The following is a 17,637-nucleotide window of genomic DNA, read 5'->3' as shown; positions in this document are numbered from 1 at the left end:
CCTTAACTGAACCAGTATAACGCCTTTTGGGGCGACCAACGGAGCGAGCGGGAGGGTGAGCCTTGCACGTGCGAAATTTCGAGGGGGTACCTCCAACTGACTTGTGCACGGCACCCTACTAACCGGTCTCTAGCGATGTGCCAAATTTGAGCACAATCGGCCCAGCCGTTCTCGAGATCTGGAAGCGGCACCCTGCACGTGCGCACGTGCAAAATGGGCCCCAACTGGCTTGTGCACGGCACCCTACTAACTGGTCCCTAACCGTGTACCAAATTTGAGCGCAATCGGTCCAGTCGTTCTCGAGATCTGGAAACGACCCCTGCACGTGCGCACGTGCAGCAGCACCCCAACTCTGGCACATGGATATGCAGTGCCTAGTGGGTGCCTACCTACATGCCAACTTTCAGCGCAATCGGCCAAGTAGTTACCGAGATATTGCAACAATTACAAAACTGACACCTCTTCGTTTTGCACGTGGCACGTGAATAAGGGGTCACCCACATGCATCGGGAATAGTCCAATACTTGGTAGAAGGAATGAAGCTACCCTACAAAAATTACCGCATGTAAATCGGTCAAGTGGTTGCTGAGATTTAACCCTCGCCGGCCGAGGGGGGGGGGCGGGTGCCGCCCCCCCCCCCATAGGGTTTTTTCGCGATAGCTCCGAACACGCTGGCGATAGAGAGCTGAAACTTGGCATACCTGACCTTTGATCCAAGCCGGATCTTTTGACACCAACCGCATTTTTGGGTCAGGTCAGGTCACTGACCTATGACGTCATAAGTGAACCTCTGCACGGTCTTCAGATGTCGCAACTTCGCAACGCCCTCACTGCCAGAGGAGATGTCACAGGGAAATGAAACTTGCAGGATCTAGTATCCATTATGAGTCCCACAACTTGTATATCTCGGATTTTTCCTAAAGGTCATATGAGGTCAGGTCATTTTCGTGACCTCACCATTATAAGTCAATGGGGAAAAATTCAAACTGCTATTCTGGCGCCGGGAACGATCTCCAACTATCTCAAGCACACAGAATCGTGATTTGATGCACTCCTTGCAAGGTTAGATGCGTCACTTTTGCAATGTTGACCTTGCGTGACGTCATTTATGACGTCATCAAGGTCATATTAGTTTTTCGTCAATAACTCTTGATCAAATTGAGATAGCGAGTCGGGAAAGCCACCAATGGACTCAGGAAGACCTGCCGAATCGAATGATATGCGACATGACCCCTTTCGACCAACTTCGTGACCTGGGGGTGCTGACCTGACCTTGACCTGAGGTCAACACCCCAAATTGACCTGACCCGGACAAAAAGTATATCATTCGACGCGCCTGAGCGAGACGAACACGATGCTGCCAAAATCGGCGCTCTGCGGCCGTTTTTTGCGAAGTCATTCACCAAAAACTGAACCGTACCTTGGGGCACTTGACCTGACCTCAGAGGTCACCGGTTGACCTAGGACCTTAAAATCGGGTACCAATCTCTGCGTCTCGTAACGGCGCACACGCTCGTTTTTTCCGCGACGCGCTAGCTCCACCAGGGGCGAAACGGCGAGGGGGGGGTCGTACCCGCCCCCCCCCTCGGCCGGCGCGTATGTAGAAAACCAATAGGTCCGGCGAGGGATAAGCCTCGCAAAAGCGTCCGCACGGCCGGCCGGCCGGCCGGCCGGCCGCTCATACTCAGAAATTTCCGTTATTCTACGTAAGACTCCGCTCGCTTCGCTCGCTCCGTAATTACGAGTTCCTATTCCATTATATAATAGCTTCATATGCGTCTCAAATTGGATGCGGTGCTTTCCCATCCATTGAGCGATCGTGTCCGGTCCTTGGTTCGTAGCTCCGTCAACCAGTTTTGTTCTGTTGAGGCCCCAACTTCTACTGAAATAGGGGAAGGTGGGGTAAGACGGACCAGCTAAGGTTTGAGGCCGCATATCTTGCTACACTGCTCTCGTAATTCATATTATTTATAGTCTTCGGAATGCTCAATCCTTCCTCTGTTGATATGTGTAAAGACTAAATTTCAAATTAAAGACATCTAGGTGGTGGATGCTCTTAAAGAGGGACATGTCAAAAACTCAGACAAGAAAAAACGTGGGGTAAGACGGACCACCCAGCAGTGCCTGCTATCCGTTCATGTGTGTTACACCTCTGCTCTGTACTCTTGTAAGAAAAAGTAACCAGAATGGTAAAATAACAAAATGAGCCTTTATTCTTTACTCATGTGTGATGGAAGTGCAGCTAAAGCTGGGAACATGTGTGTTGATTGTCGTTTGGCATGAATGCATGCTAACTGAGCACTTGCATGCATGGCTCACATGCAAGAAAGACTCCTTCCTGAAAAATTAGCTTACTTAAACTTGTGTCAATGTTTTGGAAAAGAACTTTCCATATGCAGGGTACAATGGATCACCACAGGGTAAGATGGACCACAGTGGTCCGTTTTGCCCCAAATCTAAATTTTGTCATTATCATGACGTATATGTCAAATAGCCCAACATTGCAAAACCTTGCCTTTCCTACAGTGTGACTATAACTAAGTTTATAACTTTGTTCTTCACAGTTAAGTGCAAAACAGAAACTAATCATGCAAGAAAGGCGCCGTAATTGAATCACCCGTAGACCTCTTATATTAGATCGGTTTGACGAAAAACAACATTTTCCTTAATAACTCAAATGCTATGCATCCTAGCAGCATGAGCTCAAGGTGGCCATTGTCACGAAGGAAAACAAACATAGTGAGTGCATTAAGCAGTAGATACCAGCAGTGGTTCAGCCGGGAGGGCTGGTGGTCCGTCTTGCCCCGCTGGGCCGTCTTACCCCACCTTCCCCTACTAGGAATTAGAGGTGGCAAAAGATGAAAATTTTGGGAACCAGACTCGAACCAGACCCGGCTGGACATTTCTGGAACCAGTCGGACCCGGTATTAGTTGGAATCGGAACCAGTTGGACCCGTTCCCCAAAAGTCAATTAATACAAACTACTTGTAGGTATCATTAGTTGCATCGTGTAAAACAGCCTATTTCCCTCTGGGAATGCTCATGAGCTACTGTGTGCAAAGAAAAATTCACTTCATTCACTTCATATTTTGCAATAATGTGTAGTGTGCAAGATGTTTCTTATCTTTAGACTTCACTCCAAGATGTGCAGATAACTTAGCACGTGACGTCACACAATTTGATAATAAAAATCAAGCGTCACGCTCATTGCCACTGGCCTGGCTCTAAAAGCGAACACACCATATGTCTGCTGTGTATCAAGGAAATCTGAGACTTTTATATATCTTTTGAAATTTATATCCATTCGTATACAATAATATGCAATGCTCTCAAAACTTCGGCAAGGAAAACCGATCGGTGCACAAGCGAGACAAGTGGTTTATAATGTTTACCAATATTTTATTCGAAAGAAAGATGAATACCTCAAGCAAGGTGATGAGAGTGCAGCGGCTAGCATTAACGTAGCGAAGGAGACCAGCTCTGCTACTGGAGTGTCGATTGCCTCTGTTAATGCATTCAAGAGTGGAATAGAGACACATGGATGCCAGTCTCCAGCCCGCCAGCGCCCTAACAGGGGGCCACGCGAGTACTTCGACGAGTTTGACCAGTGCGCGTTCAGAAGAATGGTGCATGCCATGTACCTGGAAGGGAAAAAGGTCACTTTGGACACCATTAGAGCGGCAGTTCAGGACAAGTTCGAGCAGACTATCTCGCGCTCAACCATACGAAAGCAGCTGTTCCAAATAGGATTCAAGTTCCGACAAGTGAACAACCGAAAGCTGCTGGTTGAAAAACCTCAGGTGGTGGCAGCCCGGAACGCGTTCCTGAGACGCATTCGGAAGATTAGAAGCTCCGACCCAGAGCGCACTATAGTGTACTTGGACGAGACCTGGTATAACCAGTTTGATATGCGAACGGTCGCGTGGTTGGACAGTGACGACGTGGCCGGCCATAAGCCAGTGACAGGGAAGGGCAAGCGCCTAATCATAGTCGATGTTGGCTCGGACAGCGGCTTCACCCCAGGAGCATTCATGTGTATGAGGACGGACGGCAAGTCTGCCGACTATCACACGTCTATGAACGCGAGCTGTTTCGAGGACTGGTTTCGACTCCAACTTCTGCCGAACCTGCCAGCGAATAGCGTGATCATTATGGATAACGCCTCGTATCATTCAAGATGTGCTAACAAGGCACCTACAGCTAGCTGGAGGAAGGAAGCGATCCAAGAATGGCTGCGGGTACATGATGTCAATCCTGATCCGGACTTGCGGAAGGTCGAGCTTCTTGAGCTGGTTCGCCCTCTGAAACAGACACGCGAGTATGTGTTGGACAAGGTGGCACAGGAGGCCGGTCATGAAGTACTGAGGTTGCCCCCATATCATTGCGACCTCAATCCGATTGAAATGGTTTGGGCAAACATGAAGACGCACGTCCGCCAGTTCAACAACACTGGGCATCTGAATGACGTGGAAAGGCTGCTGCTGGATAGCCGAGACGCCGCGCCACCGGACTTGTGGCGAAACTGCTGCCGCCACGTGCGAGAACTGGAAGAGGTGTACTGGCGAGCAGATGGTATGATGGAGGACATCGAGCCAGTGATCGTGTCACTTCAGGATTCGAGCAGTGACGACAGTGACAGTGAAAGTGATTGAGGGCGCATGGGACCTACGATGGCTTCGGTGAACCAAACATACCCAATATACGAGTACGACTCCTGTGTTTCCTGTCTTTTGTAATTTGTATTACGAGTTACTGGTGGTAGATTTGTAGACACTAGCGGGTAATACGAGCAAAACATGTCATCACATTGAAATAGTATGTATATTTGTTAATTTCGATTTTCGATCAATGCTGCATTCATCGCTAAACACACGCTCATATAGCCAACTCGTTTTGGTAGCCTGCGCCGCTGAACACGCATGTCCTGCGGGTTGCCTTCCTCCACAGGCATAATTCATCTCCGCCTCTCGTCACGCAGTCTAACCCGTCCACATGATACTTCGTGAGGATTACAACGTCACAGTCAATACTATCGAAAACGCGTTCACTCGAATGTCTGCGATAGCGAACCACAAACCAAGTGCTTCACGACAGTCGCCAGAACTTGTTACGAGCCACACGCCGAGCTCCTTCAAGAATTTCCTTGCATTGGGTCCGCACTCGCAGTCGCACGCACCTGCGGTTTCAAAAAACTTCGGCTGGAACCAAGCCCTATAGGTCTTGAACTAAAGTCACTGATGATGACTTGTGTCCATTTGCAGAATAGTTCATTTCCAAGTGATATTCGCTTTTATAGGTACCCTTTAATTCATCGGATCGATAGTTCGGTTAGCATACCAAACTTTATCCAACTTAATTTTTGTAGCAGGTAGGTATAAGTACCTACCTATTTATGTAATACACATTTGTGAGACTACAAATCTGCACTTGCCGCACCCAAGAGCGCCACTCTCCAGGCTTCAAGGCAATATTTTCTGTTTCCGAAGGGCTTGATTTTTTCTAAGCCATGCTTTGTCTCGTGCATATCTTGCGAAACATCTTGGAGTGAAGTCTAAAGATAAGAAAAACGGACTATAGTTTATGGTAGGACCCGGTTGGACCCGTCATAAAATTTCCAGGAACCGGTCTGGACCCATATGGGTCCAGACTGGTCCTTTGGACCGGGTCCTCGGGTCCACATTTTGCCACCTCTACTAGGAATTTCTTGGATGACAAAGTATATTTACTATTTAGTGCATGTTCTTTGCATTCAACACTCTTGTCTTTCCTTACAGCGCATATTTACAGGTCGTGAAAGTTCCGGAAGAACACATACTGAGGTCCTTCCCACCGTTCTGTAAAATTTGCTGAGGCAATAGTAGATCTGCACGGTACATGGATTTGAAATCTGAATTACAAAGAAGACTTCAAGTTGAACTATATAGATTAGTTGCCCCCTCATTCCACATTGGCTAGCTATGAAAATTAAAATGGCAGTCTTCTCAAATTCCTTTTGAGTCTCTCTCAAGGATTCCTGTGCACCAGGCGGAACCCCGTAATTATCACCTTTATACACCACTCAGAAATAACACGTGTGTGATTGATGGACTTGCAGATAGATAGTGAATGGGTGTGCGAACGCATAAATCATTACAAAACACGTTATCGGGTGAGAAACATTGTGAATCATTATGAATTGCAAGATTTATGCGTATCTAATTTCAAAGACAAAACCGAGGCAGGTAATTGTGTTTTATCGGACAATGCCCTTTTCATGCTTTTTACTCTTTGTGAGATTCCAGAGGAATGGTCGTATACAGCTCAGACTTCATCATGCATACCTACCAAATAAATTTGATACATGAACTATGTATTTATGCACATGTACATATGTGTACTTATTGCATAATTATCTTTGTTAGTATGTCGTTACTCGTTAACTGAATTCTCGGAGGCAGGAGTAGCTAAGAACTGACTCACCTTTTCACTAGCCACGAGGACATCTGTAGAAGGCAGAGTACCTGGAAGACGAGAGCACGGTTAGAAGCACATACCAGACGATCTCCGGTTAATCACACTTCCTATCACTGCTACAGTCCATTCCAGGAAAGCGACACTGAAGGATTTACGGCAGTCATGAGCCGGTAACAAGAATAAATCAGTAATACGAATCAACTAATCTCAGTAGTTACTTGAAGGTGACTCAACCAAGGAAGAGTTGTGTGGCGAGGATAATCACCCTTCCTCTTTTCCCAAGCCGTTTCTCTGGGATTCTATCTCGGGTCACTGTCCGACGGAGGCGAATCGTTCTCCAAAACTCGCGGTGCGTGATCCAGTGCTGTGGGTGTGTTGCCGGAATGTCAGTAGGATTGTGCAGCTGAAGTCAGCTGGCCTGCCCACTCTGGCTCCGGCCGGACTTTGAACTGTCGGTTTCGGCACGCAATGCCGCTCAGCCACAGCTGGGTGGACTGGACATGGGTCCGGTATGACGGACGAGTATCGTGGGTATGAGCTCACCTACTAGGCATGCGCCTATAGGCCAGTACATAAGTGTGTGGCTGCAAGGGCTCTACGCAGGCTACTGCCTTAAATCAGCGGCATTACCTGAAGAAAGAATCCCTCGTGGGTCGTGAAACGAGTCTACGAGAGTACAGAGTGGAGACGCTTTCTCCGGGAGATGTTCCTTTCGTATATGGTGGTGTTTTTAGCCTCATTTACATTCCGTGCTGCTGTCTTTTGACTTCCTGCATCTTCAAATTGCTTCTATCAGCCGCACCTTCTGTGTTATTGAACAGCTCATCCGCATTGCAACTCCCGAGAATGACTCTCGTCATGTCATTCCCACGGGCAGCCGCCTTTCCCTGCAAACGCTGACAGCGATACAAATCGTCCCACCACCGGCGCCCGTGTCCCCTGCACGACATGCCCACCGCGGCTGCGCGATCAGTGTCCGCACGTGGCCACGGGACACGTGGCAGCACGGGGCGGACCATTCACCACCGGCCAGAGGCCCCGCTGCAGCCGCGCGCGAGGCGCCCCGGGATTATACGTTACCCGCTGGGGGAGTGGGGAGGGACGGGTGGGGAGGGACGGGTGCATACCTGTGCGACAGGAATCTGACTGGCCCTGTAGGACCGGATCCCGGCCACCAGACATTTGACCGATGCTAGTCGGAAACCAGCGCATGCTAGGATTTTTTTCCGGGAGTGACATAACTGAAACTACATTACCTGTTTCAAATTTTGAATATAAACCGGACATGAGTTTTAAGTCGTCTTTCGTTGAACGCACTTTGCGTCTTAAAGTAACTGGTCTACCCTATATTTTTAGGGGATAAATTTGAGCCGCAATAAAATTATCATTCATCCGCAAATGCTCGGTTATCTCAGGTGTAATCGCAACACAGACCGACAAGCATGCCGGTCCTGATCAACGAGCAGGCGCTGCTTCCGAGTAGTGGGGCCCCCGCAGCACACATATCGCTCACTGTCTCTGAGCGTCGCAACTGAGCGAGTCGAACACCCTCTCACTTTCCTGATACCTGAGTGCCTATCGATCACCAGACCAGACACCGGCGGCGCCGTCTGTGACTGAGGTGGGGTTGACTAACGCGGCGGTGTGTACGAAATGCACTGCGCCGCCCAGCCCAGTGCCAGGAGGGTAGCATACATACATACACTCACGCTCATACAAATGCCAGGCGTGGTGGGGCTGCATTCGGCGCTGGAATACTGATGTAAGCCGGCGATGGTGCCCGGCCGACGCCAGCTCCAAGACGAATGGCGCCCCAACAGGAATATTAAATAGCCGTTTACATTAGTTACCAAACACCGTTCGTTTAGATGAAAGCGCACGTTGAAAGGGTAATTACGGGTCATGGCAGATATTTATAGTAGCTGCTTGAGGTGTAATTAAATATGAAGGACAGTTTTTAAAATTGATGGTTCACATTTTACATTGTAAATTCTACATTGTAAGACAACACATTGAATGCATGTTGACGTCATGCTCAACAAGAAAAATACGGTGTCGTGCAGGGCCCACCATTTCGTCGAATCATGCCGATTTATTATTCTACCATGTAGGTAAATTGCTGCACTGTCAAAGCGCTTAAAATACACAACACACCACACCAATTTCATCGAAGAAAAACTACAGTGAAGAAGAAACCGTCCAGCCTTCTGTGAGGGCAATCTGCAAACTAAAGTAAGTGCCTAAATTTTCACGATAAAATTTCTTCCAAACAGCATAATTTTGGGCAGCACAAAATATAGCATAATGCAAGCTAAAGCTTTCAATTGTTACTTACTTTTGTTGCCGATGTCGTCATCGCCCTCGAAGTATGGGTTATCGAAGGCGAACTTGGAATCGTGTCCGCTCTCTCCTAGTACCACCTTCTCCAGCGCGGGATCTGAAACACAAACGGTGGAACTCAGTCAAAGGGAGATAATAGAACAGACGGTACCGTCAGAGGGGCCCGAAACACGAGCTGGTCGCTGGTGGTGAGTGGCTGAGTGCAGGGTCGGGGACATGGGCGGGGAAACGGGAAACCTGGCACATAGTGAGGGTGACGGTGCTATGAACGCCGGGCGGCGCAGCATTGCACCGCACGGTGTTAATTCGGCTTGGGTGTAACAAACAGAAATAGGAGGAACGCACAATCGGGGCGTGTACCGAGTGCACTGTTTACTGGTTTACCCCAGAGGAAGGTGGAGTCATCCCAACTACGGTAAATGTGCATCTCGCCGGGCCGGGACAGCAGGCGGAGTACGGTAACTGCGCGTCTCGCTCCGGTCGGCGGTGCTTCTTGCGACGTTAACGACGATGTATGGCGCTGCGCGACGCGCCGCTCTGGCCCCGACGGACGCGGCGGCTGTTTTTGTGCAGGAAGAGGTGTGTCAGAGACGACTGTTTAGACCAGAGGCGCGCCGCTTTAGCCGCATGCTCACACCAGACACACCAGCACCGGAAAAAGTTGGCCACAGAGTCCGAGCCGCTGAATGGAGGTCGACGTAAAGCTGAGTAAACAGCGATGGAATAAACCACAAATAACTTCCCCTGGTGAGCATCCTCGGAACATGCCATGCATGACAGAGAGGCCATATCTTCATCGGTTCATCTGGTCTCTCTCTCTCTCTCTCTCTCTCTTTCTCTCCCTTTCTCTCTCTCTCTCTCTCTCTCTCTATCTCTCTCTCTCTCTCTCTCTCTCTCTCTCTCTCTCTCTCTCTCTCTCTCTCTCTCTCTCTCTCTCTCTCTCTCTCTCTCTTCTCCCAAACATCAATCACCTCTCACCACGTTAGCGACCACACCGGGCGTCTCTTTGGACGCCGTGCCAGTAAGTGCAGATATCATTAATCAGTCACCGTTTCAGACTTCAGTTCAGTCACGTCTTCTCACGCGCCACCAGCCGCTACATATGTCACCGATACCCTGGGACTACAGTGCGCCAAAGAAGCATATCGTAGTCCTCCGGTGGTTTCTGGAAGGCCACCCATGGTGGTATAGAAGCGTCCGTTTGTATTACAAGCGATCATTCATTTTACGATAGATCCGGTCGCTTTCCGAATAGCAGGTGAGGAGGACTTTTGTTTGTTAATCTGTTGAATGGATACTGGTTTACAGTTTAAATAAATTATGGGTCAAACTAATTAGGTACAACCAATTTGCAGCCAATGAGCTAAAGAACGACTGCACTTTGTTTTTAATTTCAGCTGAAATTGCACGGGCAGCTACCTGAGAAGTTCCGTCTTTTTCCATTTCCTGAAGCGGGGTGATCGTGCTTTTTATTAGCGCATTTTGAAATCCAATAGCTTACTCTGATATCACTTCGTATGGCTATATCCGTCCCCATCACACATTCCAAACCATGACGTAAATGGTTGAAATAGCTGCTACCACTGAACGGTATCTACAAATTTGTTCCGGTTACGATACTGCATTGCTGCCGATCAACTTTCCGCCGTCCATTTTCCCGTGTTTGGAATGTTCCTGTGACGACCTGCATTTCTGTCCACCAAAACGAGTTTCTATTTGTGTAGCAAATCCTCGTCCTTCATGGATTACATAAGGAACGCATGGCGTCGTCTCTCCCCCGGTCCGACGGCTACCGTTGCCGTTAGGGATTACCTGAGGACGCAGCACCGTCTCGGCCCCAGTCTGACGGGCCGCCGTTACCACCGGTCAGTCGTTTCACAGAGCCAGCGCGCGCTGAGAGCATGAATGGACGTCTCAGACGACCGATCGGACACGCCGCCGAGCGGGGCCGGCCGGACGGGCCACCTGGCTCTGGCTGCCGACCTCATTCAGAGAGTGGCCAGCCGCAGACGGCGGTCGGCAGAGCGTCGCGGCGGCTGCGGTCAGAATATGTGCCGGGCTGGGCGGACAGGTAGCCGGGGAGGAACCGATTCAGGCGAACGTGCGTGAGGTTGTCAGCCTGGGGGAATGGAGGCAGTCAGGAGATGGAGTTCGATATTTCGTCATCATCGAGCTCCGAGGAATCCCACAGACCTCTGTGGAGTCATCAGTTGCTCCCTCGGGCGGCTGTCGCGGCAGAGCGAGCCTTTTTATCTCACGGCATCGTTCAGTGGCTCTCAAATCGGCTCCATGTGTGGGCCGTTCGCTCCAGTAGCGGCTGTCGATTCGCTGCGGCTGTCGATCTCAGCGTGGAGCTGGAGTTTGAGAGCTGTGAGAGGCGCTGCCGAGCCGGCGGCCCCGGCGGCCCGTCTCAGAGCAGAGATGGGCCACAAGAAGCACCTCCAACGGTGTCAGCGCAGTCACGCGCTGACGCGCTGACGGAGCTCCTGCCGAGCCGGCGGGACGGTATAAATGTCTCATTTGGACGCTGGGAACTAGGGAGAGGGGATGATAAGGTGCAGCAAGACGTGAAATGACGGACATTGCATGACGGCCTGACGGGAATGTATCAAGTTGTCTGTTCATGATGTCTATGATGAGACTCATTGATGGTAAAGCGTTCCAATCATACATAACGACATAGCATTTGAAGGAGTTCATCTTATAGCACGATAAACACCGAATGAATTTATGCAAATGCGACGGTAAAAGTCTTTTGACCTTATAATTGCGCAAGTATGTTTTTACTTTACAACAAGGTGCATCATACTCACATATTTATTCCCATTATCCACCTGTATCAGCGTTGAAAGTAGCATGGACCCCACTCATCGATCGGTCAGCGTGTCAGCTATATTTCGGCGCCGGCTACCCAATGGCCACTAATCGCTACCCACGGCTTGTTTATCCCACAAGTTGCCGAGTAGCCGAACGGAGCGGGCTGTTTGGCCTCTCAGCGGACCCCTCCACGGGAGGTCCACCGCTCCGCTCCGATTCGGTTCGGGTGGGGAGCCGCCGTCCCGCCCATACGCAGTCGCCGCCTCCGCGACATGGAAGGATAAGACGTTGGGCAGGTGAATGGACGGATTGACGGGCAAACAGACGGAAAGGCGAACGGATAGAAGGGCGGACGGGTGGTGACGGACCGACGGACGAAAGGACGGACGATCACATACCTATGGTCGGGCGAGTGCACGGACACGGTGGAAAGGCGGATGTGTTTTGTTTCCGATGAATCTGATCTGAATTTTTCCGATGAATGCATCTGAATTTTTAACTGGTCCTTTTAGAACATGGGCAATAAGCATTAAGCAGTGCCACAGATAACAGTAGCACTACTGTTATCTGTGGCAGTGCATTTCAATGAATATTGCCATGACACTAGCCGTCCAACATGAAAAGGAAAACTTCAATTATGTAAGGCAGGCGGAAGAGCAAGCACTGATTTGCCCACTATCCACAATGCAAGTGGCATTGGAAACACACTTGTCTACAGCGCCTCACGGGCACATTTCACACAGCGCTCGCTTTTTGTCCGTGACCGAGCTCTGAGACTTGACCTGCAGTGCCGAACGCCGACCACAAGCGGGTCAGGCGGCAGGTGTGGGAGCCAGCGACCGACGTGAAGCCGTCCGGGAACCATGAACAGGAACAAAAGACACCGTCGGCCCGAGCGCTTATCCGTGAAATAGTGGAGCCGGGAAGATGATGGTTCGTGTGGAGATCGCTTTGCTTCCACATCCACCAGCGGGCTTAGCTTTCAATACCTACTTCCTATTGCTTAAAGTTGCCCAGAGCAGAGGCTTCGTTGTATGCAAACGTATGATATGCATGCCTAATAGCCGATCAATACGAATTACGAATCATTCCAGGAGAATCATACATTGCTCCGAGAGAAGCATGTATCGTCAGAATGCAGACGGCAGCCCCGCACAGTCATGGCTCCCCAAGCGGCGTGGCCTCCAGGTCCGATCGCGAGCCCAGTCTGAATACGCGACCGGTGACTCAGGAATGTCGACAGTCCGGGTAAAGAATGCGCCATACGGGTCACGTGACTGCGGCAGCCGACATGCGCAGCTTGTCGAACAGGCCACGTGATCACATTGGTCACTACACCCAGCCGGGCCCGGTTCAGTCACGTGGGTTTGGGGGTATCTGGGGCCTGGCTATCACGTGGCTCGTATACGACGAGCGTGACTGATCTGTCTGAAGGTTGAATACTGAGTCGTCCGTACACTGTCACTGCCACTTCTGCCAAACTTCTGCCGTCCCCTGGCCAAGACAACAGGCTCATGTCAACCGGACTGACGGCTCCTGCTGCCTCTATTGTGGAGTAGTCAAGTATCAATATATTTTTAAAACAGCACTCTTAATTGGCAATTGGTAATTGACTTTCCCGGTTGATGACAATGGTGAGTTTTGTTTTAGACAGGATAATGTGTGCAGAAGGATGTCATGTGGCTATGCTGCTTTGGCCCCCATGTATACTTTTTCATCTGCTAAACCGGTTTAACTTTTAGGTGTGCTGCCATGATGTAAGTGTTGTGTATTTCCGCTCGCAATAAGGCGAACCAATTTTTCACGCTGTACGTACACACTAGTATTTATGATAGCATCCTGTTGTGCTCTCTCGGCTACATATGGAATGTGTTATTCCTAGATGCATCCTCTGGAAATACCGGTTATTTTCCTCACCTAGTGGAAGTCTCTGGTGTTACACTTCACGCAGCAATGAAGTCTCCAGTGCTATCTACCATGCGGCGTTGGAGTCTCCAGTGCTACCTACCATGCGGCGTTGGAGTCTCCAGTGCTTATACCCGTTATATGCTGGTCTCCTCTGTTAGACGCTTGTTCGGCGTTGCAGTTTCCAGTGTTTGGTGCTCACGCCACGGTGTTAGACTGGGCACCAATGCAATAACGGATTCTCCTGTGCTATGTGCCAGTTTTATGTTACAGTCTTCTGGGTGCGAAGCTCATGACAGTCTCAAGTTGGACGTTTACTAACAATAGTCTTTGGTGCAGTTTGTGTTGAGGTCTTTGGTGTTGGGTTTCCATTTTATATTACAGTCTTCCAGGCTCGGTGCCCATTCATTCGGTGCCCTTTCATCGGTAGTCTTCAGTGCCGGATCACTTCACAATACCGTATGAAAACTGCAGGTGAACCATTGAACACTGAACAGCTTTGCAACCGAAAGCACTAAAGAAGACACATAAGCAGAAACAGCAATGGAACATTCAACGAAGCGAGATGTTTTGTCAGGCACATTTCCTTCCTGCCTGCTCCAAACTGACACTATCAAGATGCACCAGACCCTCCCTATTTTCCCCAATGAAGAGCAGCGAACGGAAATGAAAGGTGACGACTGCGTTACCGATTACAAAACAGCTACATACATTCGTAGAGCTATAAACAGTAACGTTTTCTCAGAGCGATCAGGACACGGGTCTTTGTACGATAAAACTTCAACAATACATGAGCCTGCAAGATGTCACAGCCATATCACAGCCATCGGCTCGATTTGGGCCGGTCGAAACAGTTGCATTCATTGGAGCTGAAACATAGTTCTGATTAATAGTTCCGTCCGGTTACGTACACCAAAGCTAACCACAAATAAAAACAGCTCTGTATCTATATCCGTGCCAACTACCACCATCACCTCTGCAGACGATCTCTGTCCGGTGGTGCTAAGACCTCAGCCGGTCAGCCAGCGCGACCGGGTCGCCGGAACGGTGAAGCGCCGACCGGCCGGCCCCGCCGAGCGTCGGCCCGGCCCGCCGCGAGGAAGGACGCGTCGGAATGCGACGGTGCATGTCATTTTAGGCGCCGAGACTTTCCAGACAGCGGCCCGGGCCGGAGGTGGAGGCGGTCATAGAATTAGGGAGGGAGAGGAGAGAAGACGAGGAGGAGAGGAGATGAGATGAGAGGAGAGGAGAGGAGAGGAGAGGAGAGGAGAGGAGAGGAGAGGAGAGGAGAGGAGAGGAGAGGAGAGGAGAGGAGAGGAGAGGAGAGGAGAGGAGAGGAGAGGAGAGGAGAGGAGAGGAGAGGAGAGGAGAGGAGAGGAGAGGAAAAGAGAGGAGTGGAGAGGAGAGGAGAGGAGAGGAGAGGAGAGGAGAGGAGAGAAGGGAAGCGAAATGTGACAAGATGTGATGAGAGAGGAATACATGGAAAACGTGCTTGATCAAATGCGCACTGCTGGAGACTGGAGTGACTGCTAACCTACCAGAGCCAACCGCACAGCTCAAATTTATACAAGAACCACCAGTCACCTCTGCCGAGTTTAGTATGGCCACCACGACTGACGGACACACCCAGGCGGGGTGCGGCGCCCTCTCAGCCTCCATCCACCAGAGCTAATAGCCGGTGAGCCAATCAGGCGGGTAGTGGGAGCGGGCGGCCGGCACCCTCGGGCAGTCGACACCCTCCCTGTCGGACAGACCGTGATGGTATGCACCCCTGTGCGGCCGCGGGCTGCCCCGGGCGAGAGGCGGTCCGGCAGGTATGCAGCGGCGCCGCAGAGGCCGCCAGAGCCCACTGACCTCGTTAGAGTCTCGGCCGTGCCGCATACATTACACACGCAGAGACCCGGCGCATGCAGATGGTGATGAGTCTGCTTACGATTACGCTGGAGAAGTCGAAGACTTGCCAGTATTATTATCATCAGGTTTCCAGTTACACCAGACTTTCGGTTTGGTTGTGCCAGTGAAGAAAATTAAATGTTACAGTGGATTTTTGCACCAATAAACAAACTGAGATCATATAAAGATTGTTTCTGTAATTCGTACAAAGAAGGAAACCATCGGTGATTAGACGACCAGGTCAGTTCTGTCGGTCACTCGGTCACTGTGTGAAGTCACGGGTCGCTGGCATTACGTCACGGTTCACGAGTCACGTGCTCGGATCGGTCCGTTACGTCACCCGGACCCGTGACCCCGCCCTCCGGTCGCACGGGCCGGAATGCTGCATTTGGCGCATCATATCAAAATTTTCCGCCCTCTAATCTGGGATTATTTCTCCACCTTCACTACAAACCGTGTGGTGTCACTGCTTCAAGGCCGGTAACGTAGTGGAATAGTAAAAAGAGAATACCTCCAGCGCTAATCCATTGGATTGCCATATTGTGCTTTTAAAAATGGAAGACATAAGACGGCAAGTTGCTTGGTCACGCGTTATGGATACAAAACGACGTGCAAGACAGCATGCAAGCGGCACAGTCGCAGGTGCAGACGGTTGAGCAGGGGTTCAGGTATTGTGGCTTCAATGCTGGCATTGTTGCGCATTGTAGCAACCCTTGCCCGACGAAACCATGCACAGGCGGCGTGCATGGTTTCGCGTGAGGCGCACCATGCACCCGGGACGCGTGCAAACATTCCACACTCGCCCGCGATAGCCGATCTCAACGGAAATCCGCCAGTTTCAGTGGAAACCCGCCCGCGGAGCGGCGCACACAATGGTATGTAAATATGTGCTCGCAGCGCCAAATCAGGTTTGTGGTTTCGGACGGATACGTGAAAGCTGGTTGATCGTTTGGATATGAGCGTTGACCTGCAGTATCACACGGTCTGAGATACAGAAGGCTACTCACAGTGCCGCCGTTTCCAGACGTATTTGTAGAGGACGAATCCCAGAGCACCGACTGTAAGTAGGAACAGCACGGCGAACACGACGGCGGCGGCCGTGGCGCCGGAGCCGCACTCGGCCGCGCCGTCCTGGGCCTGCGCGGCGACCCCGGCCCAGGTCAGCAGCGCCGCTGCCACCGCCGACCGGCGCACCAGCATCGCGCAGCTCAGAGACGAGCTCAGAGGCGCATCACCGTCTCACACCGCTCGCGCTCACACAGCCCGGCGAGCGCCGCGCTCCGGCGGGACACAGCACTCACGCGCGCACGAAACGCACGCAGCACGCACGCGCTGCAGCACGTGGGGAAGACGGCTCGGCGCGTCTGGACGCGGCGCGCGGCGCACCTGTTGTGGAGCGCGAGGCACCACCGCCGCCGCCGCCGCCGCCGCCGCCCGCCTGCGGCACGGAGCGTCAGCCAGGTACGCGGAGCGCACAGGCGGCGCCAGCGCTGCGCGTTTGGGGGTGCAGCTTCCATCGAAGAGGGTGTCATAAGTACGATATTTATTACCTCTTGATGTTTATAGTTGCGCAGTATACAACTGTGTGTAACTGTGTGTGTATAGTGTAGAAGAGAGACAATATTGGGGAGGATGATTACATTGAAGGAACGGCGTACACCCACAGACCTCGGAGATGATTGAGAAATATGTGCGCGTCTGTCCGGCATCTTACGACGCCCGTGCAAGCCTCAGGACACAGGAGAGCTCACTGGGATGATGAGGGGAAACAGCTAGGATACGTGAGCCGATGGCAGGGCGGAGCGGTCAGACAGGCGGACGAGAGGGTCGAACAACAGAGCAAACATCCTCGGTGGGTAAACGGGCACAGCGGGGCAGGGTATCAATGGAATCGGACTGAATGGGAGAAGGTCCGGAGGGGAAGGCACATGGTAGGTTGACCGTGATGGATGTGGGCTTATGGGGACCTGCCACTGCCCGCTATCCGAGTGTATTGGGCATTGGTTGGCCTATTTAAAGGCGGCTACGACTTCCTAGCGGGCCGCGAGAGCATTGTTGCGAAGGAATACCTAATTTGCTGTCGGGGGGTTACTGCCTACTCAGTTAGTCTGCATCCGCTATTTTCAATCTCTCAGATACCCAACCTTTTCTTCGACCACTCTCCCTCCCCTCGTACTCCGGACTGCACGGTGACCGGTAACCAATGCTCACAGCTCCTGTGACCGTCAG

General features: G+C 51.2%; 1 protein-coding gene across 1 annotated transcript; it reads right to left on the bottom strand.

Annotated features, from left to right (window-relative positions):
- Window positions 1–6,459: 6,459 nt before the first annotated feature.
- On the bottom strand, window positions 6,460–16,779 carry LOC122369979 (the record flags this gene model as incomplete). The annotated part of the gene is made up of 3 exons (XM_043345180.1): window positions 16,416–16,779; window positions 8,789–8,890; window positions 6,460–6,500 (listed from the first exon to the last, which is right to left on the bottom strand). Coding segments are annotated over exons 1-3 (336 nt in total), but the record flags the coding sequence as incomplete, so codon positions are not given.
- Window positions 16,780–17,637: the final 858 nt, after the last annotated feature.

The sequence above is a fragment of the Amphibalanus amphitrite genome, unplaced genomic scaffold, assembly GCF_019059575.1.
Source record: "Amphibalanus amphitrite isolate SeventyFive unplaced genomic scaffold, NRLGWU_Aamphi_draft 001087F_arrow, whole genome shotgun sequence".
In the NCBI taxonomy this organism is placed as follows: Eukaryota; Metazoa; Arthropoda; class Thecostraca; order Balanomorpha; family Balanidae; genus Amphibalanus; species Amphibalanus amphitrite.
Note: the sequence above shows the minus strand (reverse complement) of the source record. Positions and strands in the feature narration are given on the sequence as shown.